At 35.0% G+C, this 26,801-nt stretch overlaps 4 protein-coding genes across 4 annotated transcripts; all 4 read left to right on the plus strand.

Moving 5' to 3' along the window:
* Positions 1-1,414: 1,414 nt before the first annotated feature.
* Positions 1,415-5,894, plus strand: LOC134251715 (uncharacterized). The gene is made up of 4 exons (XM_062734141.1): positions 1,415-1,593; positions 3,210-4,147; positions 4,293-4,444; positions 5,342-5,894. Exons 1-4 carry the CDS (start codon positions 1,574-1,576, stop codon positions 5,609-5,611), a joined length of 1,380 nt encoding a protein of 459 aa, XP_062590125.1. The 5' UTR covers positions 1,415-1,573; the 3' UTR covers positions 5,612-5,894.
* A 5,395-nt stretch (positions 5,895-11,289) lies between these two features.
* On the plus strand, positions 11,290-13,724 carry LOC134251676 (temptin-like). Its single transcript, XM_062734082.1, has 3 exons — positions 11,290-11,481; positions 13,088-13,238; positions 13,607-13,724. The coding sequence occupies exons 1-3, from the start codon at positions 11,305-11,307 to the stop codon at positions 13,687-13,689; spliced, it is 411 nt and encodes a 136-aa protein (XP_062590066.1). The 5' UTR covers positions 11,290-11,304; the 3' UTR covers positions 13,690-13,724.
* Positions 13,725-15,032: 1,308 nt separating this feature from the next.
* LOC134251686 (temptin-like) lies at positions 15,033-18,749 on the plus strand. Its single transcript, XM_062734098.1, has 3 exons — positions 15,033-15,277; positions 17,099-17,249; positions 18,522-18,749. Exons 1-3 carry the CDS (start codon positions 15,083-15,085, stop codon positions 18,602-18,604), a joined length of 429 nt encoding a protein of 142 aa, XP_062590082.1. The 5' UTR covers positions 15,033-15,082; the 3' UTR covers positions 18,605-18,749.
* A 5,783-nt stretch (positions 18,750-24,532) lies between these two features.
* On the plus strand, positions 24,533-26,346 carry LOC134251688 (temptin-like). The gene is made up of 3 exons (XM_062734099.1): positions 24,533-24,747; positions 25,858-26,008; positions 26,238-26,346. The coding sequence occupies exons 1-3, from the start codon at positions 24,571-24,573 to the stop codon at positions 26,324-26,326; spliced, it is 417 nt and encodes a 138-aa protein (XP_062590083.1). The 5' UTR covers positions 24,533-24,570; the 3' UTR covers positions 26,327-26,346.
* Positions 26,347-26,801: the final 455 nt, after the last annotated feature.

Here is a 26,801-nt window from a genome sequence, read left to right on the forward strand (position 1 = left end):
GGAGGAAAGAAGAGTTAGTCCGATATGATTGATTAGGGTGACATTGATAACCCCTGATCACTTTTAGATGCCTGTGTAGATTTTCTTTACAGTTTATTACAACAGTTTTCAGAAAATATGGAGCGCTTTTTTCACAATAAAATTCGACATATTTATCTTAAAAAGTGTTTTATAGTAAAAGAAGATGTATAAAATAATACGAGGGGTGATCAAAAAGTTCGCGAACTATTTCTATATTTACAAAACCGCAATTCAGATCAGACTGAAATTTGGCACACCTATAGTCATGCGCATGTATTATATAGCATATGAAAAGTAATGATTTTCTCCATCATTGTGACGTCTCAATGAGAAAATGACGTCAATAAGTAGGTGACTCGTGACGAAAAATGGTTGTGACAGTCGAGCAACGAATGGTTGTAAAGTTTAAAGCTTAACTTGAAAATTCCTTTGAAGTATCTTATAATAATTTGTACATTGTTTACGAAGACAATATACCTTCAAGACGTTCAATCATAAATTGGATTGATTGTTTAAGTGATGGGAGGGAGAGGGTTAAAAAATGAAGTTTGTTTTGTAGCCCAGCGAAAGCAAGCTAGGGAAGAGATGTGTCCTTTGTTAGACAATTTGTTAAAAAGGATTGCGAAGTAACAGCTACAAAAATGGTTGAATATCTTAACAATAATCTTATTATTAAATCCCTAAAATATCATTTAATTAAGATCTTTAACAAATCAAATATGATAAAAATAAGGTCTCAACAACTATATCCATATTGGATAAACGGCGTTCCTAAGACAAGAGGACTTGGGTTCTGATGGTCATCATGTTCTTTCTGGGAAAGGATATCCAAATATAATTTCCGAGATTTGGTCATTTCTGACAAATGGTATGTTCTTGTTATAAAAATTAACTTGCATGGTAAGAAATATAAGACTCTGAAAAATATTTTGGCGTTCATGAAAAGAATGCTTCAGAGACTGTCATGTGACCGACTAGATCATGTGATTCGCGAATGGGTAGAACAGAGGAAGATGTGCATTTTATAAATAAAATCTGAGAAGGATACTTTAAAAATAATGAACAGTGAAAGCTAATTTTATATGTTTTATATAAGGTATTCAATTTGTTCGCGAACTTTTTGATCACCCCTCGTAGTCTAAGAAATTCTTAATTCATAAAGGACTCTAGAAATCTTTTTTCACAAAATGATGTTTGTGATCTACATGTACCTATCTATAATCATGTTTGAATACATAAAGTGAGGCATATCATTTAATCTCAATTTTTTTAAATCATTTTTTTCATAAAAAGTTGTTTCCATAATGGAATACTGCTCAAGGTATTTTTAATTTCAGTTTTCCCGATCGAACTGCCGTACATTTCATCTGGGAAGCGCGTATGTAGTGTAACAGGTAAATAATAAATCAATTACATAATATTGTTACCTACACTGCGTGATCAAGTGCTGTTTAAAATTCACATTGACAATGTTGAGCTAACTCAGTTTTTGGATACCAGCTTACCTTGGCGTAAGGATTTTTAATTTTTTTGAAAACCAGTTTTGGAGGCCATGTCTCTGATCAGGAGGAGGTATGTATAAGTATAATCAAGTGTGGTCTTTCTAAATACTTCTGTCCTACATCTAGAAAAAGTGATCAAGGATCGTGAAATAGTTTATATAGTAACAAAACTATGCACTGCGTCTGCTTGCACTAAAGTCTTGCAAAACTTATCTATGAAAAGCATTTAAAAATCACTTAATTACGATTGCGTTTCGAAGAAGTGACAATGGAATGTCATAATTTCAGACAGTAATTATTCACTTTGACGGACATTTACTGATAAAGAATTATGGCGTCTTTACTCAAAATATGTATATTTTGAAATCTACTTTTGCGTGTATTGTAATTTTTTTAAATAGATTTGGTCATAATAAAGTATTTCTTGTAAAAAATTTTGATTCAGATTGAACCTAAATACTGACTTCCTCTAGTGAATATAATGTTTGTTTTAACTTCACTAGGTTCAAATAAATCGATTTGTTATACCTTCTTTAACGTTGATTTTCACAAATTCACAAATTATCTGAATAATGTATGCTATCAATTTACGGGACTGATAATTCCTTTTTTTCAAAGACCAGCAATGGAGATTCTCTTCAGTTTGGGGATTTTAATTTTCTTTTTTTTAAGTTGGCAATTTCAGATATTCTGTGGAACTGGATCCATTTCAATGGAACTGGTGACCACAATGAATTAATACAAGTTGCTGTCCTTTAAAAAAGGACTGCAATACGTGGACCATATGCATGTGTTTCTAACCAAAATTCAATTTAAGAAAAATTCCAGGTGTAGTGAATATTCATGTAGGTTTGTTCACATTTTCTACAATGATCTGCCTACTTATGATTAATTGTAGTCTCAAAGCAAAATTGCTAAATTTTATCTCCGATTAGCCTTTAGTTTTGTCAGTTTAAAAAATCGGGCTAGTTTGATACATGTAACCCATAATGGCTGGGACTAGACACCTGTTCTGGATTTATACGGAAGAAATCTATCATGAGAAAAATAGATCTGATGGTACACTTTAGCACAGCTCTGTAGTACACAGATTTTTTTGTCGGAGCCTCCCCCTCCCCCGGTTGCTACAGACCTCTATCAAGCGGTATTTGGATTGCTGATATATCAAATTATTTTTCGAGCCTTGATGCACAAAACTAATGCAGGTGAAAACTTGTTCTTTTAAAAGCTAGAACTAGTCGTTGAATGACGTTTTTTATTCAAGCTGTTAAGTTATATGTATCTATATACAGCAAGTTCTTCCTACTTTTTAAAATGCTTGTGCCAGAGTTCTAATCAAAGTTTAGTTTGTATATAAAAGTATACGTAGAAGAGAGAAATTCGGATCCGCCAATGAATATATAAATACGATATACGGATTTAAAAGCGCGATTTGTCAATGAATGGCATATTCTAATTCGAATAGGGCGAATTATTCTACGGGCAAGTTGCCTAAGGGGCGAACTCTCTAGCATTCTCGCGCATGCGTAGCCTGTCGTTTGCCCATGGCATCCGTTTTAACCTCGCTTATATATTTACTGCTTGGACCCCAGGGTTCTAGTTTGATAATTGAAGGCGGGAATCCTGTTTAAAGAAAAACTGAATAATTCTAATAATATTGGATACAATTTTTTTTTTGATTTCCAGGGCTTTGTATAAGCGAAAAGGGTCTGATTTTTCCAGAAGCGATGAGGGCTTATTTCAAGGCGAGACAATTTACTGCCAAACCCTTGAAATCTCTAATGATGAAAACAATGAAGTTTATGATGAACAAGTCACCGATTATGTAGAGAGGGTTGTCAATGATACCAAACACGTCTTTCACGCAGGACCAGTCTTCTTCAAAGGAACCATTATCTGTGAAAAATCGAGAGGAGAGTACACGTTATCTTTCTATCTGTATACAAAGTCAATATGGAAAGAAGAGGTAAAAACATCTGTAAAGAAATGTTACTTCGAGGATTTGGTTAGCCAGTCACCTGCATTGTCTCTAAAATCAGAGAGAATATTACAACCTTGGACGACTGTGGTACAGGGATCTGTAAATGCGAAAATATCTGATGGATGTTCAGCTAGTGGAAACAAGAAAACACAGATTGAAGACGTGGAGAAAGAGATGATAACGAAATTTCTCGAGGGTAACTCGTTGACAAGGTGGACTTTCATGGACATTTTGAAAGAAATGTACATATTTGAAGTGAATCATGCAACTTTTTTATCGCGTTGGGTCCATTTCATAGCAACACCAATCAACATGATTTTGAGCATGATGTTTCTTTCACAATTTTACCTGATTGGTGGTCGCTATGGTAGCATAATAAACCTGAACGCCTCTCATATACTGGTTTTCCTTCTTGTTGCCGGCTACATGCGGTTAGGAACTATCCGGAAGTGCGAACTTTGGGGAATTTCTGTGTCTATCGTCATACTCTGTCTTTCGTTGACAGGAAGGTCTCTCTACATTCGGGTCTGTGGATACGAGTCTTGCTCGGAAGGCATCTATATCTTACCCTTAGTGTTTGGGTTTTTTACTAGTTTGCTTCAGATCACTAGCGATTCCTTATATTCGGACTTTTCAACAGGGGGTAAGCATATATGTACGGTGTATGCGTTTGAAATATTAATTACTAAAGCAGTTATACGCATATTCTTTCTTCTTTTTTGATTTAATCTTCAATTTCTCTTTCTTTATGATTTAAAATGTAATTACTTGAAATTATTATGTTTCAGATATTACATTTGAGATACTGAAAGAAATTTTATATGGGTTCACATTTGACACCAGTCTATCAATTCACGATCAACTCCGACAAATTGGGTGGTTCTTAGCTTGGACGGTGCCATCTACATTTGTGTCATGGGTACAACAACTTGGAGTACAGGTTGGTTAACCTTGGATTATACAATTTTTATGTACCGAATGGTGATGCTTAATATTATAACTGGTGCAAAATATAATTATTATTTGTGTGTTGAGTTATGTGAACGTTGCATTCAGAACTTTTCCCTCGTGTAGACGAGCGACACCAAATAATGAAGAAGAACTTTAAAATTAGGAAACTAAAAGCCATTCAGCAGTGAGGGTTTCTTATCATGCCAACGCTAACTGTGACACGGAACATTGTCTTTAATTGTAAGATCTCATCCGAAATAGCTTATGTCTAGATCTGTGCGGCAAACGAAATTTGGACCCAGACCCCCCTTCGCAAAGAAAAGACTCTAACATAAGGCCACCGTAAAAGGTTTACATTCAAAGTAAATTTGCAGTCTAGTGCTGTTAAACATTGCTTAGCTTTTTTAAATCCTCTTCTTCAAAAACAAAAAAACTTGAAATGGCCGTTTCAATGACAGGCATGCTTGAAAAACTTTACCGTACGGAGAATTTGAATCCAGATCATTTTGACATTTCATATTAACTTTGACTATGTATGTTGGCCCAATATACGAGATCTCTTTTTTTGTTTTAGATATATATATGGGCCAGAATTAGCCTTCGGGCTTTTTTTGGTGTCTTTGTGTGTCAATTCTTAAATACGTTTAATCAAAAAGAATAAAAAATTTAAAAACAATTTCACACATCATTTTGTGCACTCTATAATGTTGTTAATATTCATTTTTTCATGTTTTTAAATCGTGATACAAGTAAGCTATGAGGCAAATTTTAGAATATAAAATATAGTTAGTGGTTGAACCTTTAAGTCTAACGAAGTACGAACATATTGAGTAAAATTTTAATATACTTCATATTTTTTCTAACATTTTATTCAACCCTGTTTTAGGTGGGATTTGTACTGACAAATATTGGATATAGACCAACAGAAGCCGAAATTTATGTCAAGTACCTGAAAAAATGTGAGCAAAATAATTTGGACATTTATCATCGCTTGCCAAAGTCTTCCAGCGATGTATCGAGAATGAACATGTCCTCTCCGTGTGTTCTGGCTCTGAAAGAATGTGGGCTGATGAGGAAAGAAAAACTGACGACCAAAGAGACCCTCAGTCTCTGTGTTACCATCAGATTATGTGCAATGTATTTCCAAAAGAAGTAATATTAATTATTTTCTTGCAAGGAAAACTAAAATAGAAAATAACTCACAGACAAAAGTTGTATCGTTGTTTTTGAACATGTACAGTGTGTTCTTGTTAATGAAATTGATTTAGAGTTGCTTTTGCCAAAAAGAGAGATATTGGAAATCTCCATGCTTATTATACATCTGTCGTTTGTTTTATTTATCGACGACGTATTGTCTATTAACAATGATTATTTCCATTCTTATGACCATACAATATATCCCAATGAGTTTGAAATAAAAGATACCGCAGAGTCTGAAACGTCTGCTTCATATTTAAGCGTTAAACGTAATCTAACAACCAAGCTTTCCAAAGAACTTTTGGACAATTTGAAATCACAAGATTTACCAAAATCAACGACTTAAAAACTTACGACTTTTCAATTTTATACGCAACCATTCCCCACGATAAATTAAAGTCCAGGCTTTTTGATATCATTGACAACTGCTTTTTCAATAAAAATGGAACTCGTAAATTTACTTACCTTGTCATTGGTCATTTGCAGAAAAACATTCTGATTATACACACAAGAACTCAAAAGTCAACATTAAAAAAAATGCTTAAGTTTCTGATTGACAACATCTTTGTTGTTTTTGGAGACCAGGTCTTCCAACAATCTATTGGAATTCCCATGTGTACCAATTTCGGCCCGTTTTTAGTAGACCCATATTAGTATTCATGTGAAGCAGAATTTGTGCAAAATTTTATGCGTGAAAAGAAGAAAACTTTTGCTGTGGCCCTCAACTCGACATCTGTTTCAATTTGGATATTTTACTTGAAAAAGATGTGAATTATAATCTACATGTAACAACCAAACTCTTTGATAAACGTGAAGACTTTAATTTTTCTATCCTCCACATCCCTTACTTTAGCATCAATATACCTTCATCACCTGCACATGGAGCTTACGTATATCAGTTGATTCGATACGCAAGAGCATGCTCTACGTATGAACAATTTCTAAAACCTTTCTAAAAGGTAAATTATTGACAAACAAGCTGATGAAACAAGCATGCATATCAGCAGTCTCGTTTAAAGTCATCATTCGCAAGTTCTATGGTCGATATAATGACCTTGTCATTAAATACAATTAATCATTAACTTAAAGTATATATCAAATGTCTTAGACAAAAGTTCGGCCCAGTCATTGACATCTACATGTAATTTAGTGAACATACATGTATATATGGTGATGAAAAAATTGCATGCTCATTGAATTCTTCGAAGTAAACTTAGTGCTGCATGTACGAGTACACATGTGTATACAAAATGTTTATTTGTTTTACCGGCTCTTTGTGAATATGTGGATGATATTTCATTATTTATGGTATATTGTGCCAAATATGAACCATTGGCGTCGGAAGCAAATTGAAAGTGGGGGGAGGGGGGGCTAAGTGTAAAAAAAAAATCATACCTTCAAAGAAAACCTGACAAGCAAAAAAAAAAAAAAAAAAAAAAGGAATGTCCCAAAAACTCGTTGGGGAGGGGGGGGGGGGGTAGTGGTTAGGTTTCGAACTTCAGTACTAAATTTTTTTCCAAACAACAGCACTTTCCCTATATTTAACCTATACTGCGACGTGTCTATGGAAAGTGTGGGGGGGGGGGCTAAACCTACGAAACAATGTTCAATGTCTATACTAAGTATTTTTAATTAAATGTTTTCCTCTCTTTTTCCCCTTTCAGAATTTATTATAAGCTGCTGTCATATTTATTCCTTATATTCCGCAAGTTTTTTTTTTAAATGTCCAGTTCAAACATAATTGTTCAATTAATTATTAATTATATAATTTATTCAGAATATAACTCTCCGATACCTAATCTAAATAATTTATGATTTAAATCATGCTCCCAGTTAATACTCGTTCCTGACCAATTCTCCGCATCATATGTATTCATATGTATTTGTATGAAGAATTTAAACTGCAGTTTTTTTTAAAAATAATTTACATCGAAATTTCATGATTTTTAGTTTCTTTTGTATAATAAGTCTCTAAAAATCCCATGCGCAGATCCAGGAATTAAAGTTAGAGGGGGCGCCAAAAGTAGGCAGGAGGTCAGGGTGAAGCCCCCGGAAGCTCCTGGATTCTAAAGATTTTGTAGGTAAAATTGAGGTCTACCGAGTAGTCATTTTTACATTTTCTCGATGAAACTATGATTTACGCTAACTTTGACAATTTTAAGGGAGGGGGTGAGCCCCCCCCCCCCCCGAAAAAAAATCCGCCACTGTAATTGCATTGTGCTTAACACAAAGATTAATTTTACAAAAGGATAAATACAGTCTTAAAATTTCTAGAGATTCATGAAAAACCCAGCTTCCAAACAAAAGAACTTCCAATATATATATTAAAGACTTGACACAGGGTTTTCAGTTCTGTTGAACTCAAATTCTGGATATTACAGTTCAAATCGAATTGAGCTTTTGTTCAGCTTACTAGTATTCCTTTTGCGTAACATTGATTTTACCTTTATAGTTTAAACATAATCCTAGGTAATAAAAAATGGTTGACAATTTCCAAAATTTCATGACTATAAGTCCATGAAAAATTATCGCTTCCTCTTTTCCTGAATACTTTAATTTTGGTTTTTGCGGTGTAACGCGTTAAGTATATATTCTGTAATTCTTCTGGTGAGTTAGCGAAAATATGACATTATTTAACAAGATATAATCTAGTAAATGATGCTTTTTTGTAGGTTTTCAATCGCTATACTATGGAATAATTCTCATCAATAGATATAATTTAGTATTTTTGCTTTTTTAAAAACTATATTGTGATCATTTTTATTGATTGGATTTGTTGACGTCTTTTTATACATGTAAGCATAACGTCAACGTAACGTTGCGTGTCTCGTGTGACCCAATTAATTACACAGGAAGAAGACTCTCACTATCTAATGATTCAGGTCAATCTATGTGTTTGATGCAATTGAACTTTAATAATTCTGATTCTGGGTAAAAGAAAAAAAGAAAAGAGAGATTATATTTTGAATATATTACCTTATGTTTGACCTCAATGATACAAGATATTTTCTTCAGAAAAGTGGTCACACACTAGAGCAATACCGTTACATTTAGCAATCTATTTATAGTAACAATGCCTGACCAGAGAATCTGAAAATTATATTTTTCTTAAATGATTTTTAATAAGCTTTGATTTGATATATAACACAAGCGGTAAATACTAAATATAAAATTTGACGTGTGGATACTACATTTAGTCAAATGCTGACTGGCGTTTTTCGTATTGATTGTAAGTCCATTATTTATACACCACGGATTTTTCCGTAATTCCGGATCATGTCAAGGAGCACACGGCGGATGTGACCGGTCGGCAGAGGATGCTCACCTCACTCCTCCATGGCACCTGATCCCACCTCTGATGTTTTAGAGGTCTGTGTTTGCTCTGCTCCAATTTTTATTGCTTATGGACTTTTCATCTTGAATACTGTTCGTTATCTCCATATGTTTCATGACAAACGTGCAAGATGCCTTTGACTTTTCAATCGTCAGATTCCCTTACGTAAGCAGCAATATACCTTCAACACCTGCATACGAGATTTGTATCTTTTAGTTGATTCGATACGTAACAGCATGCTCTATGTATGAACAATTTCTAAAACGAGGAAATTTTTGACAACAAGTTGATGAGGCAAGAAAATCAGCAGTCTCGTTTAATATGATTATTTAGTAAGTTCTACGATCGATACAATGACCTTGCTGGCAAATAAAGATAATTCATTGAGTCATGTGCTGACTTAAGTTTTTTCATACTAATTGTAAGGCCATTACACACTAAATTGTCGATGGATGTTTCCGTTATTTCCCGATCATGACAAGGTGTATACAGTGGGTGGTACCGGTCGACAGGTGATGTTTACTCCTTCGTGGCACCTAATCCCACCTCTGATGTTTTGGAGGTCCGTAATTGTTCTGCTTAATTGTATATTGTTTAATGGTCTCTTGAGTTTGAATACTGTTCCTTTTTTCCCATATTTTAAACTTTAATTTCCTATAGAAAGAGCGACAACCTTTATTGAAAACCTAGTATTCCAAAGAAAATTAATTCTTCAAAACAAACAAGATAAATGATTGAAATCTTTCGGAGCTGAAATGTTTGTAAAGATGGATTTTTCTAATTTTCTTAAAATTCAATATTTTTTTGTCAGAGAGCCATAAATTTTTTATACATCACGTAGACTCTGAACCTACATGTAATATGGAATGGTTTCGCGGTTTATAAAGCGTAAACTGCCCCAAGTTATGATATATCGGATGACATAAGTTGAAAGAAGCTTCATTCCTTAATTGTCTGAACAATTGCCCCTGATGTTTATCAAAATATTGCTTTATATGGTTAAATATTGAACCGAAAACGGGTAGGTTTTGTATAAATTGATTTGGCTATTCTTTTTAAAGCATCCTCTTATCTTTTGAGATTTTCCGTTATCTTGATGGTTATCTGCAAAAGTTGCGTTTCAGATAGCTTTAGAACAACGTGGAACTATTCCAGTTTTTAGTAATGTACATGTTGATGAATATGGCAGCAATAAGTTTAAACAATTTTGATAAATGTAATACATTCATTTGATAAATGACAATAAATTCAAAGGGCTTTAAAACTTGAATAAGAACCATGACAATGCTTCAGAGGTAGGATATGACAGATTTTTAGCATCAATTTTAAGCATCACTATTAAAAAACCTAGAGAAATTTATGTTTTTTGCCAACAGAACTTTGTAAATCTGAGATGAGGCGAAATATTTCTCATATATTCGTTGTTGAAACTAGAATATCAGCAGTCTTGTTTGAAGTCTTCATTACGTAAGGTCTATGGTCCATACATTGAACATGTCCGCAAATACAATTATTTAATTAAGTCTAATGCTGACTGAAATTTTTTATACTGATTGTTAGGCCATTATTTACACACTGAATTCTCGGCGGAATATTACTTTTACGTAATTTCCCTATCATGACAAGGTGCACACGGCGGTTGTTGTAGTTTTTTGTTTACTCCTCCATGGCACCTGATCCCAACTCTTATGATTTGGAGATCCGTGAATGCTCTGCTTCAAATTTGTATCGTTAAATGAACTTTTGAGCTTGAATACTTTTCGTTACATGTATCTCCATATATTTCATAGAGTAATTGTGATACTCAGTATGTGTATAGCTTCTATATAAATTTCGTTTTGAGGTAAAAGGTAAGAACTATACACATGTATACAATATTTGCATGTAATGGGTGTCTAAGATTATAAAAATATATATTGAGTTATTTTAAAAATACATCCAATGGTTCATGTCGACGTCTTTTTAAAAACAAATTCAAATGGCACATCATTTGTAAGGATAATCCATTCTAAACTTTCAGGATAGGGAATTTGATTTACTATCAAATCAACAATTTGTTTCAAATTATGCGATAGAGAAAGACATGTAAATGTACTTTGAGACAAAAACCTTGGTCCGTTATTTAGTCTTGCCTAATGTTCGAATTATTCTGAAAGTTGAAGAACGACTTTGACCCCGTTTTATAGAGCAGTCACGTATAACAGTGTCTAGTCATTGCTGGTCATGCATTTGATAGCGAGATAAAGTAGGAATACATATTTAAAAAAAGGTTCACATTCTGTTCGATCCTATCTTTAGTTGGAAGCTCTTAATACACAATGATCAGGTTATTTCTTTTCTTTATTGGAGCTATTTATGTTAATTCCCATCCGTATTACAGGGATCAGATTCCCAATGGGTATGCTGTTTTCAACCCGTGTGGCAGTGGTTTTTGGGAGGCTGTAGGGCACTATGACCCTCTTCATCACACACATGACAAAAACCCATTTGGAATGGTAATATTTATTTGAGAATTAATATGTAGTAATCAAAAGGCTGTTGAAATTCTTATTGATCCAAAAACTTAGTTGATTGTTTCATAGACTATCATTCCAATAACAGCGTGTCACTTTGTTAGATCAAACTACAATGAAGCGTAAAATTTCCCGTTTGAATGGAACGTCTTGAGCTATCTTTAGAACGATGATTGTCATACAAAGACACTCCCATTTCTTTAGAAAGGAAAAATCGGTCAAATGGTTCATTCGAATACCTGAAGCATACCTTTTGCACACTTGTAGAAATGTTTTCGGTCTTACATTTTGAAAACATCACTTTTTGACACATAAATACATTTTCACCTTGAATATTAAACTATATCACGTCTTATTGCTGAATATTATTTTCAGGGTCCGTCATCAGTAAATCTCTTCAGATTATCCTAGCTTCATCTCTGTTTCATACTTTTCCGGCGTACTTCCCAAAACAACTTAATTAATTGACAGCCCATCTATTTTTCGACACCGTTTTTATTGTAGATCTTGATATGGAATGGTTTTAAAGCAGGTTCCGCATAACATCGCCAATCTTGTGTTTAAGCACTACCACAAGTATTGTCCGAATGGAACTCCATAAGAATCCAACACTTTTCCTCAACAAACTATCATCTTACAACATGCAATGACAAATTCCCAACCTTTTATCAAAATTCTGTTGTTTTCTTCAGTTTTTGGTCAAAGGTATTCAAAACACCATCTGGACCTCTCTAATTTCTTAAAAATATTACTGATTTTGAGGGTTTAAATAAAAAGTTTTATGCTCACTAGTCCATTAACTAGAGGATTTCGATGAGACTGTACCCCCCGCCTCCCATATGGTTATAACTGGTGAAAAAATGTTTTCCTGTGAAAAGGACCAAAAAGTAAAATAGGAGGTGCACAATGGCAACATGTAATAAAGATTCTGTGAAAGTTTCATCAAATTTCATTCAGTGGTATGAGAGGAGTTTTTATGCTCACTACTATATCCACTTTTGAATAAAAGGGGTGTTCGGTTAGGCTTTTGTTTTGTGTCAGGGTTGTATACTATTGTTTGCAGCTAACTGTTAAGTTTCACGTTTCGTCACGATCTTTTTCGTCAGATGCATCCAGCGTATACAATTCACGTGATTGTGTTACAGCAAAGTTGGAAAGTTATTTGCAGTTAGGAGGCGTGTACAATTTACCTTGAGTGCAGCTGTCAACTAGATCGTGACGTAACGTGAAACTTTACAGTCAGCTGCAAACAATAGTATTTAAATGGGCTACATCCTATTGTGTTACAGCAAAGTTGGATATTTGAATGGGTAAATGTTTCTTTGGGGTCCAAAGTACGGAATTTTTTTTTAAGTAAGATAAATAACTCGATAGTGTTGAATGGTTTAGAGAAAACATCCCCTCCTCGGGCCTTCGGCCCTCGGAGAGAATGTTTTCTCTAAACTATTCAACACCATCTCGTTATTTATCCCTTACATATTTTCGTTGGATTATTTCCAGTAAAGTTGAAATATAATAGAGATCTTTTTCTATGGACGTCGTGTGTACATTCCCACTGATTCCCGGTAATAATGACTTTTTTGTTAAGGCCTTCGCCGCTGCTGGACATCAGTGGACAACTGCCCTTTGTAACGCAGACTCAGACGGTGATGGGGTGACCAATGGTGCTGAGTTAGGTGATCCTAATTGTACTTGGACTGCAGGGGGCACTCCAGAGGGTAAATCAACCGGTCAACCAGGTACCTTCTATAATTATTAATCCTTATATGTTATATTCCACAGATAAAGTTTTATACACTTCTTTGATATGGGAAGAGAGACAGAGACTCATAGATTGGTGTCCCTGCACTCAAGTCAGAGGTGCGGGCTTTTGAAAAATGATCATGATTGAAGAAGCGGAGGATGAGCCAGTAAATATACAGAACAGTTTGATATAGGGATTTCCCCCGCAAGATTAAAATCCTGAGGGAAAACCCTACTATTCAGTTTACTTTTCAGGGAAGGGGAAAGTGCTCTACAAGTCTGGAAAGAAAAAAAATCTTGTTTTCGCACACATTTCTTTATTTTTATTCCATAATTGTTGAGAATGGAAAATAACTTTTTTTAGGAATCTGTGAGCCGATTGGTTCCGGGGCCTGTTCTTCTGTTGCTTTCTCTTGTGGTTGTCATGGACATGCCTGCGTTGGTTAACTTTTGTTTTATTTTGAAATAAACTTTTTTACTGTATGAATTTTTTTATTTTCATTACTTAACTCGAAGTTCCTGTACATTACACACAGTGCTGCAAATCCATCCACACACATTTGTTTTTATCAATGGAGTCTATAAATGATAATTTCATAGAGATAGATAGCAGCTGAGCGTTACAAAACGTTATCAGTAGAAACAAAGTTAGTTTCTCGTTCCTGGTGCTACGTCAAATCCAAGACGTTTAATTAATATAATAAAGACAAGGATCATTTCTTTGTCAAGCATCCGGCATTAGAAGTGAAAGTTGCGGGTCTGTTGCATGAAACTTTAAACCTCAAGGTCTTGGTATGGTTTATATTAGATTCCAAATTGTTACAATGAAAAGCGTCATCCTTAGGTGTGGCACTTTACCTAAATAAGGTAACCTCTCTGGGTAAAAAATTCTCAAAGTTGACGTTTCACAACATACAATCAATCATTCAATATTACATATGGTAAGATGTGCACAGAAAAAGGAATTTCCAGAACTAAGGTGACCCCTTTCCACCTCAATATGACAGAAACCTGGTGCAAATAGATTTTATCTTTATTAGCAAGTTAAAATTGCTGTACAAATACTTGAATAAGCATATTCAGTTCTATTAAATTATAAATTCTTTCTGTCTTTTCTCTAAATTGTTCGTTCGTATTGTCCAAAATTTTGTGTAGATATTCAGACCTTAGTACATGTACACACGTGCAGCAATCATTTTGTAATCAACAAGTAATTAATATGAGTATTTCTCTCAGCCGATTTTTACTATTAAACAATTGGGATGTTTTGATTAGCTAATTAACTCGTAATGTTATTTACGTGTCTATACTAGATTACACTCCCTTCCTTATGATTTCTTTTCGTCAATTTTTTTTACCGAATGCACATGTATGCACATGTATGTACATGTATATTTTAAATAAAGTCTAGACACATTAGGCCAACCTTAAAATACTGCTTCTTTGCCCTATCTTAAATGAGGTCGAAAAAAATAGGTCGGTAGATTAGTGCTTATTTTCAAATCTATTTTCTGGAATGTATATAAAAAAATAATTGTTTCCTATGTTAAAGACGTTTTTTGAGTTGGGCCAGTTTCATCCAATCGGTCGGGAGATGACAACTAAACAAGTATTCAAACATGAGTTCATTAAGGAGGATAAAAACTTTGGTCCATTTCAGCTCGTGTGTACTACTCTTTACAGTTACACAAATTACCTAAGACTTTAGAAATCCTGACGGCTTTGACCCTGAGCTATATGAGAATCATGTCTGAAATAATATGCCTCAAACAGACTTGTGGACTTTCTGAGATAAGCCTAAAGTGTTCTATATATACGTGTGTGTGAAAAAGTACAGTGCATGTTACAAGAATTCATTATGATTAGGATACTCCTCTGTTTCGTTGGAGGCATTTCTGTGGGTGCTCATCCATATTACAGAGATGTAATTCCCAATGGGTACGCAGTGTTCAACCCGTGTGGCGGGGGATTTTGGGAGGCAGTGGGACATTACAACGCCCTTCATCACACACATGACAAAAATCCGTTTGGACTAGTAAGCTTTTTGAACAAATGTTTTTAAAAAGTATACTTGTGTGATATCTACATTTATTTTATTTTATTAGAATGTAAGTTGTTTTTTAATTAACTATTGCGTGTAAAACGTTGCTTTATTCGATAATCTTGTGATGTATATTCAAAATCTTGTGATGCATGTTCTAAATCTTGTGATGTATATTCAAAATCTTGTGATGTATGTTCTAAATCTTGTGATGTATATTCAAAATCTTGATGTATGTTCAACATCTTGTGATGTATATTCGATAATCTTGTGATGTATGTTCAATATCATATGTATATTCAAAATCTTGTGATGTATGTTTTATAATCTGTGATGTATGTGCAATATCTTGTGATGTATATTCAAAATCTTGTGATATATATTCAATAATCTTGTAATGTATGTTCAAACTCTTGTGATGTTATATGCAAAATCTTGTTATAATCTTGTGATGTATATTCAAAATCCTGTGATATATGGTTTATAAATCTTTTGATGCTTATGCAATAATTGCATTGTAGATAATATTATATTTATTTCGATAACCTTTGCAAGGACTTTTTTTCATTGGTCTTCAAAGTGACAGAAGAACTAGACCAGATCGCTGTGAAAAGGAGATCGAGTTGATGATTTGAGGACTTCACTCTATTTATTACATTTATATCTTAATCGATATATCTGCATACATAATCCATTTCTTACAAATGTCTCTTATCTTTGTATCGAAGTCCAGTTGATCTACGTATGCATCATCCGCTACTTTCGTTATTTCCAACCAATAAAAATTGTCCTTACTTTACTAGAACTCAGTATTACCAAAAACGCAATTCTTGCACATACATCACAAGTTTAATGATTGATTGTATATTGTTTAACGTCCCTCTCGAGAATTTTTTACTCATTTGGAGACGCCACCACTTGCCGCTGGAGAGCTGCAAATTTTGTCCTATACACGGCACTCAGAACCATTGAGCAGGGAGGGATCTTTTTCGTGCCAACACCTACTGCGACACGGGACCTCTGTTTATACGGTCTCATCCGAAGGACCGGCCTCCACGTCCCACAGTGGGATTCGAACCCGCGACGTAACGATTCACTCCTTGCTTCGCGACTCTAGAGCAGACGCTCTAACCACTGCGCCACGCGGGCGACACACAAGTTTACTGAATAAACATCACAAGATTATCGAATGTACATCACAAGATTATAGAACATACATCACAAGATTTTGTACATACCTTGCAAGATATTGCATATACATCACAAAATTATAAAACATATGTCACAAGATTTTGAATATACATCACAAAATTCACAAAATAAAACATATTGCATATACATCATAAAATTATAAAACATACGTCACAAGATTTTGAATATACATCACAAGCTATTGCTCATATAAATACAAGATTACAGAACTTATATCACAAGATTATAGAACATACATCACAAGATTTTGAATATTGATTACAAGCTTTTGCATAAACATCACAAGACTTTGAATATACATCACAAGCTTTTGAATATACATCACTTGATTATAGAATAAAGCAACGTTTTACACTCCATAATTAAAAAAAGTCCTGTATATGAGAAAAACATTAAAAATAATTTAGAAGTAGACCAAGAATTTTTTGTCTTTTCATGGCAACAGTTGGTAATAAGTACCAGGTTATCTGTGAATTTAAAGTGTGTGGTTCTTCACCATGTAACTTAAATAATCCATACATAGCTTTATTTAAAACATAGAGAGTACTCACCTCACTTGACAAGTAAATCTTGCAATGCCTTAAACAAAGACTTTTTCTCAAGGCCTTCGCCGCTGCTGGACATCAGTGGACAACTGCCCTTTGTAACGCAGACTCAGATGGTGATGGGGTCACCAATGGGGCTGAGTTAGGTGATCCCAATTGTACTTGGACTGCAGGGGACACTCCAGAGGGTAAATCAACTGGTCAACCAGGTACTTTCTTTAAACATTGAATTTTTATTTTTATTTATTCATGGACAGGGTTCGTAAATTTTTTATATAAAAGTAAAAAATATCAACGGAAGAACTTATCCTAATTACGACAGTCAATTAACTTGAGAAAGTATCATCTCCTTCCCCTACCCCCTGAAATAGGATTCACTCGTTTGGTTTTTTTTTTCTTTTGACTACCTAATTAAGTCGATCAAAAATGGTTAGCAACTGTTCCATCGTCATGCGCTCGGCACTCTGGTTGCAGGTCCTTCAGATGAGACCTTACAACCTAGGCCGGTGTTACGGCAGGCGTTGGCACGATTACGATACCTCACTGCTCTATGGCCCTGAGTGCCGAGTAAAAGGTCAAATTTTGAAGCCCCTCAACGGTATATGGTGACGTCTCTATATAAGTGAAAATTCTCGAATGGGACGTAAAACAACATACAATCAATCTTACGACTCGATGTTTCAACACCTCTAACGGCACAGTCAAATAAGCAGGTCATATGTTTCATGAATTCTAGATATAAATTAGGCAACCTTTATTTGATTTGTAAGCCATATACCTATATGCACCAATATTTGACTTATCTGTCGGTATGTAGGAATAATACTTCTAAAGAGTATGTGAAAAAAAAATTAATGAGTCTATGGATTCCACACCTATACTAACTTGTGAGCAATTGAGTCAGAGCAAAACATCCACTCAATACACACCCATATAGACCAATCGTTGATTTTGTTTGCAATCGTACAAAATCATGATCAAAAACGGGTTAAAGTTGTTGAAGTCATGGGGGTCTTGATGCTAAGAAACTATAACTATAAACACATACGGATTTCAACCAGGTTTACAAATTGAATCTCAAATAGAAATTTCTTTGGGAAGTACTGATCAAATGTCCGTGTTATTCCATTATTCATACACTGAATTGAAGACGGATTTTTCCGGTATTTCCCGATCATGACAAGGAGCACACGGCGGGTGTGACCGGTCGGCATGGGATGCTCACTCCTCCATAGCACCTGATCCAACCTCTGTTTTGGAGGTCCGTGTTTACTCCTGTTTTGTATTGTTTTATGGACTTTTGATCTTGTTCGTTATCTCCATATGTTTCATCCTTCTCTAGAGCAAGGTCTAAGAGAGAAAAGATTAGGAGGAAAAATAATAATACCGGTAAAAATTATTTGATGGATTCAAAATTAAATAACAAAGAAGGTTTTTAATGAACAATTTGATATACGAACAATTTTACATTTTTATTTCAGGAATCTGTGAGCCCATTGGTTCCGGGGCTTGTTCTTCTGTTGCTTTCCATTGTGGTTGTCATGGACATGGCTGTGTTGGTTAATTCAGATTTCATAATAAAAGTGTTTGTAATTGTTTTAAACATACAGACGATTTATTTTCCAAGCAGTACTGGGAATCCAGTTAATTGTGTAAACTTATATGTTTTAAAAATACGAATATTTAAATAACATCATTTCCAAAAGATGTGTCATTAGTTTTATTTTTTATTACATACATGTATACTTAGATTCGTATAGAAAAGGGAATTTTCAAAACAAGTGATCCCATTCCCAGGAAAATTGAGGGGAACAAAGCGTGTACTATTAAAGTTCACTGTGTAAACCGTTTCTTGGCCGCCATTTTTATTTACAAAGGCAACGCTTTGAACGTAATTGCGTGCACGATTTTCATATTACTCCTTGACGGCGACGTAATACGGAAAATTTCAGGGCGTCATGTGATCAGCCTTTATCCAATCAGCAATCTACAAATTTGTCTGAAGCGGGATAATATTAATTAAATACATTTCCCAAAGCAAGTAAAGCACCTCGTCTTTGTTGCACCCAGAAGCATATGATTTCCTGTTATATATTTTCTCTACCTCTCCCTGGATCATGCATTCGTTTGCTTATCTAACATCACTTTCACAATTTTTCAAATGAAATGCCACAACTCTCTGTGGAGGGCTGCAGATTTTAGAATCAGGCAGGGCCATTAAATGTGAGAGATCTTTTTCCCACCGCGACAAGGAAGCTCGGATAGGGACACAATCGAAGGATCGGTCTCCATATGCCGCATGCAGTATGATTCGAACCCGCAACGCATGGAACAGCATCTTTCACCACAAGTCAAGAACAAACGCTCTCTCTGTTTTACAGGGGGCCTTCATGTCTTATAGTTTTCTTGCTTCTTCGTATGTCCATATTGTTTTCGTTTGGACTTTCCTCCTTCTTAGGTTTTGAGGTCCATCTGAATGCTATTATCCTTATGTTATTTGTTGGCTTTCTTAAAACGTGGCTGATCCATGTCTATGTACATTTTTTAGTACTGTTCTCATATACAAAAAAAAATGCAAAAAAAACAAAGAGTGATGGATTGCAAAAAACATCTACGGATTCGAATCCCGTTGCAGGGAGAGGAAGCTGTCCCTCGGATGAGACTTGTAAACCCCGTCTCGTGTCGGAAAAGGTGCTGACACAAAAAAAGATCCCCACTACTCGAAGGACCTTAGCGCCGAGTACAAGTCTAAATACATGTATGCTATTTCTCATTTTTATATTCATCTACTCCCCACGATAAATCAAACTCCAGAGGGGGGGGGGTTATTGACGGCTGCTTTTTCGATAAAATGGAACTCGGAAATTTACTATCCTTGTCATCAGTTATTTTGTCAAAAACGTGCTGATTGTACACAGAAGTACCCTGATGTTGATATTTAAAAGATGCTTGAGTTTCTGATTGACAATATCTTTGTGGTTTTTGGAGTCCAGGTTTTCCAACAGTTTATCAATCGGCAATCCTCGGCTGACTCCGCTACGCTCCATTCAAACCTCGGATGTGATTAGTGGAGGAATACGCGTCAGATCCTTACATTTCTCTGCCGGAAACTGCCTAATCACTCATTTCATATTTCGCTCTGCATAACTTTCTTCGAAAATGTTTCTTAATTTGGGCAATTCCTTATCGTAAACAGGTTTTGATTACAACCTCATGTTAGTAGGCTTCAAAAGCAAGAAACATCTGTTGAGTGTGCCACAAAATAACTTCGATTTCAAATGTATGGCATTCGAAAAAAATTTAAATAAGATCACATGACTGAATACGCAAGATGGTAGATCACCGTTGATGTCCAAGGTTATGTGCGAGGTACGAGTCATCCGAGTGACAGTTTATTGCAATTCCTGTGGGTATCATTAGCGCCCAGTTACTACTAACAGACCTGTTTTTGTGTTCGTATGAAGGAGACTTCGCCCAATATCTTTTACTTGAAAAGAAAACACTTCCTGTGGCCTTCGACTCGACATTCAAGATATATCAGTACCTCAAAGGTGCGTCATCACCAGTTATCTTACGTCATGCTGTATGGTACTTTTTGGCCATCCATTTTGTTACAAGTTGTTATCAGTTGAAAATCGACAACTTTTAATTTTCCACTGATGAGACTGTTGAGTATGCTGCACTAAAACACGAAACCCTGCAAAAGAATAATCAAGGGGGGTTGAAGCACATGATACCCACAATGACAAGCGGATGTACGCAACTGATGATGAAAACAATTGCTGCCCAGTTAAATTACTTAAGATGATCATATCAAAAACTGATAAAAATGCCACAAGTCTCTTTAACCAGTACCTAAAGGATCGAATATTAGATCCTAATGTTTGAATTGCAGCTAAACCCCTTCAAAAGCGCACATTCAGTAAGTTTTTAGCTGAAATATGCGTAGCTGCTGTCTAAGGGCCACAACCATCACATACCCCAACGATCAAGGGTACGAGGCACGGCATATAATGTTTAAGTCGAACCACAGGAACGAAAGTTCTCTCCGATCTTATAACAGATCCCTCTCTTCCCACCAGAAGAAAACTCTCAGCCATTCCCTTTCTTCCATGGCTTCTGTCTCACTCCCGTCTTCATCTACAACAGTAGCTTTACCTCCCCCTCGTGTTTTGAAATCGCCACAACTTGAAAACTCACCACGTGAAACCATGGCTCTCCCATTCTTGTCACCTCCATCTGAGCTGAATCTCGCTACATCGACTGCCGTCCCAGCACATTTCACCATGAACATGCAAAAGATTCAGCCTTCGACTGGTTTCTTGAACTTTCTTCACAAATTCAAATTTCAGCGGCTGCACATTTAACTTTCATTAAAATTCAAAATGGCGACTGAGGGCCGTATCACTCAGTTTGTTATTACGCATTGAAGTTTGAACATTTTATCTTTTTAAGCTTAAAACAAAAAACACAACATTGATAGTTGTTATAAGAATTGTTACTGTTTATTGCTGTTTAAAATAAATTAATTTTGCCAAAAATATGCTTTTGTTATTGTTATTTATAAGTACTATACTTTTCATTGTTAACGTATGTCTGGAGCTGATCGGCTCTTCCGTTTACGACACACACCGATTCTGAATGACGCGGAATTTAAATAAGGAATTAAAAAATATTTATAGATAGGGAAAAATTAAAGAATGTAATTATAAGCATTGAATTCATATTTTGGGATGTCGGTCCTATAACACACCTGGCCGTGCCGACAAATAATATTTGTCGGCCCGGCCAGGTGTGTTATAGGACCGAAGACATCCCACAATATGAATTCAATGCTTAAATATTGTTTAACGTCCCTCTCGAGAATATTTCACTCATATGGAGACGCCACCACACAGTGGGATTCGAACCCGCGTTAGAAGGATCAACTCCATATATGCGACTTTACAACAGACGCACTAACCACTGCGACACGCGACCGACCCCCAAAAAGAACAGAAAATGCATATAAAGATGGAAATTATAATTAATTTCTTTGTTTACTTATTTGTTTAAATACACACTTTCGGAAATATATTCTTTCTCTATTCTTCCTTTGAAGATTAATTAGTATATAAAAATACATCTATGCAGAACCGAGCTTTTAGTTCTGCAGTTGTGTTCTACCGTCACGGTAGCGCAGTCGGTAGAGAGCTCGCTCAGTGTTCGAGATGTCGTGAGTTTGAATCTCGGTCGCGATTGACCTAACTCGATACAAAATGGGTAATAACTGTTTCTTAGCCATGCGCTCGGCACCTTGAAGTAAACGTGGGTCCTTCAGATCAATCGCAACTTCTCGGGCCTTTCCGACTAGCGGAAAAACGACCTCGAATGTATATGGTAGACGCCATGACAACCCTCCTTTTTCAAATTTTGAAATAAATGCATGGAGACCATTTATCCGTGGAATTTGGAGTTTAACTTTATTAAGTGTAATGATATTACTTAAAATATACTTTAGAAGGGACTTCTAACTCCGTCAATCCTATATTTGAATAAACAGGAAATATATAAATTTTTAACATCCGGTGATGTTAATACATTCGAGGTTGTTTTCCGACCTCTGACGGAAAGACCCGAGATGATGCGATTGTCCTTCAGATAAGACCTCAAAAACCGAGATCCCGTGTAACGGTAGCCGTTGGCAGGATAATGATCCCTCACTGATCAGTGCTGCCGAGTAAAGGATAAAATTTGAAATACCGGGTACTTCACCGGTATATGGTGTCGTATCTTTATGAGTGAAATATTCTGGAGAGGGACTATAACAACATACAATCAATCAATTGTGCTCTATCACAATTTATTTATTTGATTGGTATTTTGTTTAAGCCTCTCTGGAGATTTTTTCACTCAAATGGATACGCCACCCCTTCGCTATATATAGTCAAATTATTTATATATAAATATACACAATGGAATTGTGAATAGAACGTAAATGCAGGACTCTTTTTCACTTAAAACTTTATTTTGATAGAGATAAAAATCCATTGTAGTATTAGCATTTGTGGAGAGCTGCGATTAGTATGAATATAAGCGTGTTTTGTACTACATTTTATGATTAAGTGACACCTAAAAGCCCTTTTTTAGTGCAAGAGACTGAACTCATATAAGCATCCTTTTTTTAATTTGTCAGGTTTAATTTTTTTCTGCTTAAATTACGAGTTATATTAGAAATTCGTCAAATTATTTATATATAAATATACACAATGGAATTGTGAATAGAACGTATAATGCAGGATTCACTCTTTTTCATACTTAAAACTTTATTTTGATAGAGATAAAAATCAATCCATGAAAGCTTATAATTAATTTGCTTTTTACAATCACGTGAATAATTATTTCATATCATGTACATATATATAATTTTGCGAAGTTGGTGTGCTACAACAAATGCGGTTGAATTGTGATATAAAACTTCACTCTGTGTATGAAAAATAAATTCGCAAGAAAGTGAAAATTAAACGTCAGTTTAACGTCAATATTATCGTTGCTGGATATAAAAAAAAACCTTCAGTGTTAGACAAGTGTACTTTGTACATATGTACAGTACAGTTTGCATTTTTAATAAATTCTCGTCCTCTAGTGAGATAACAATAAACCATTTAAAAAAAACGCCCTTTTTCATTCGATTTATTGTTACATACTAATATTTATATCTTTCATTGTTGTTAGATTTTGTGCCGATGTAATTAAAAAGTTATAACATTTGTAGTGTCGTCAGATGAAACCCGGAGTTTCCCTCTATTAATTTATAATTAATTACATGTAGGGGTGCATTTTGTGTAATGTTTTTCATCGGCGCTATTGAACAATGATAAATTGGGATCTTTCAATTAACGCTGATGTGTGCCAAATTGATAATATATATAGCACCTTCTGCGAAATATAGGGACCTGAAATAACAAGGTCAAGTCTTAAATCCGAAGGACCGGTCTCCAAGTCAGCTTATTCAGATTTTTATTTCCCCCAGAAGATTATAGGGTTTTTATGTTTTGTAATTTTAAGAAATCGCCATAATCAACAACATCCCAGAGAAAGGAATAGACGAATTCGATTATTTTTCTCTCGCAACAACATGAAATAGGTAAAAATAAAGAAAAAAAATGATCGATTTCAAAAAAAAATATGCATGTAAACAATACAAATGTGTAAACACAGAATAGAACAAGGACTTCTTGGAATTTATAGAGGTAGAATCAGATTCCTAAGAGATGAAAATATCCCTTGTAGAACGTTCAAATGCGCTGTGAGTCCTTTGTATGTATTCTATACATTAAAGAAGAAGAACGTGTAAAGAGCAGAGAGAATGTTACCAAGACATGCCGAATCTTAACCTAATGACGCAAACGACCCCAGCTTTATCATATTAACCAACAACATATAGAAAGGAGGATTATCGCAACAACATGAAATAGGTAAAAATAAAGAAAAAAATGATCGATTTCTTCTCCATTTGTGATAAAGACGGGTTTAAACAGACTATTAAGGATGATTTTGTTTTATCTTAGTTTGATTGGATTAAGTAGTGTCGGTGCCCTTCCTTACTACAGGGACAGAATTCCTAATGGATATAAAGTATTTAATCCCTGCGGATCCAGCTACTGGGAAGCAGTGGGACATTACAGTCCATTCACCCACACTGCTGAGAAGAACCCATTCGCCCTAGTAAGTATCATAGCATTCATCTTCGGGGTATATTACTTACATTGTTCCTTATATCTTCACAAACTCAGGTGACCTTTTGCTATCCTTTTTCGTCTGTCGTCGTGCGTTGTGTGTTTAAAACATTTGAACATTTTCAGTTTCTTCTCTATACAACCACTCAACCAATTTCAATTAATTTTGGAATAAAGCATCTATGGGTCAAGGGGAACAAAAATTCTGAATTTCATGGACTCTGCCCCTCTGGAGCCTGAGGGCAAGGGCCAAAACCACTAAAATTGATGCAATCTTTAATATAATATCTTTACGCCTGAACAGCAAGCAGACAAAAACTACTGGCATGATTGTAATCAGCATTGAGTCCTCTACCAAAATTTTGAAATCCTTTACCCCAGGGTCAGGGGTTCTATAGTGCTAAGGCTAGGCTAAATAGTCTTTAAAAATCTTCTCTGCTCCTGGGCAGTAGATAAACTAACCTGGGACGGGGGTTCTTGATTTTATAGTGAAATTGATAAATTCTTTGAAATCTTCTTCTCTGCTCCTGGGTACTAGTATTAAATAAACAAACCAAGCACATAGTTTTGTTGAATAAGGCTTCCTCTTCAAAACTTTGAATTTCATGACCCCGGTTTTAGAGGTTCTAGTTTAAGGGCGGGGCTCTATTCTTTATATAGTGAAAATGCATAAATTCTTTAAAAATCTCCTCTCCTCCTGGGTATTAAACCAATGAATTATGTACATAGTTATGATGAGCAAGAATGTCTCTCCCTCTGCGTCAGGGGATTCTGGTTATAGGACAGGGCTCAAACGATTATATAGTGAAAATGCATTAATTCTTCGAAAATCTTTTCCTTTGCTCCTGGTTATTAAACAAATCATGGTATTATGCAAATGATCTAAGTACACGTTTATGATGAAGAAAGGCGCCTCAATCAAAATGGTTACTTTCAGGGCCCTTGGGCCAGGGTTACATTTGATGAAAAGGATTTAAATGAGAGCAACGAAGTTTAATTTCACATTAATTTACTGCAAAATAAACAAGATGTACATTATATTTAATGTGCATGGATGTGAACAGGGCATTAACACTGTTTTCATTTATACTTCCTTAAGGATTTTAAGGCGGCCGGACACACGTGGACTAGAGCTCTTTGTATGAAGGACTCGGACGGCGATGGGAAGACTAATGGCGAGGAACTGGGGGATCCGCACTGTCACTGGACCGAGGGAGGTACCCCCAAAAGGAGTTCTACAGGACAACCAGGTATATTAATGTTAAAGCGATAATCACTGTACTCAATAGCACAAATATACCATTATATTGTTAAACCAACGTTTACTGCTCAAGACTGTTATGCAATAAATCTACATCAATAAATCAATAGATCTTACAATAAACAATGATTTTACTATATATGAACTTTTTGCTAAGAAAATATTCTTTACAAATTTTATATTTTGAAATGATTTCTTTTTTCTCTCCACTTTTCAAGGTATTTGTGAACCAGTTGGGTCCGGGCCGTGTACATCAGTTGTATTTTTCTGCGGATGTCAGGGATCAGCTTGTGTTTCAAGAAATTAGAATAAATATTTCTTCAAATTGATATATTGGATCTTAATATATTTGTTTGTTTTGTTTTGTTTTGTTTTTTTGTTATGTATCTGTGGTTTCTTAGTAAATTAAAGCGATATGAGCTGCAACTTTGATCTCGGAATTTTTTTGTTGCAGAATTGTAAATAACTATTTCAATGACAGAAAAAAATAAAGTTTTAAAAATGAACATCTGCTGTTCATATTTGCGACGGAAGAACTATTTATAACCTTTTATTGAATCAAAATTACAATATTGTCGTCCTGTACATTAATGATTTTATCATATAAACACGTTTTAACAGCAAAATAAAATTTTCAAAAATGCAGCTCATGTTGTTTTAAGTGATGTGTTTCGAAATACATGTAGCTAAACGTTAATTTTTAGAAAGTGATAAGATTTTATACTGCTGTATTAAACATTAAATATTTGCTTCCCCTTCTTTGATTTTTAATATAACAGTGC

This window comes from Saccostrea cucullata, unplaced genomic scaffold, assembly GCF_032062105.1.
Source record: "Saccostrea cucullata isolate Sc308-1 unplaced genomic scaffold, CSIRO_AGI_Scuc_v1 ctg168, whole genome shotgun sequence".
NCBI lineage: Eukaryota > Metazoa > Mollusca > Bivalvia > Ostreida > Ostreidae > Saccostrea > Saccostrea cuccullata.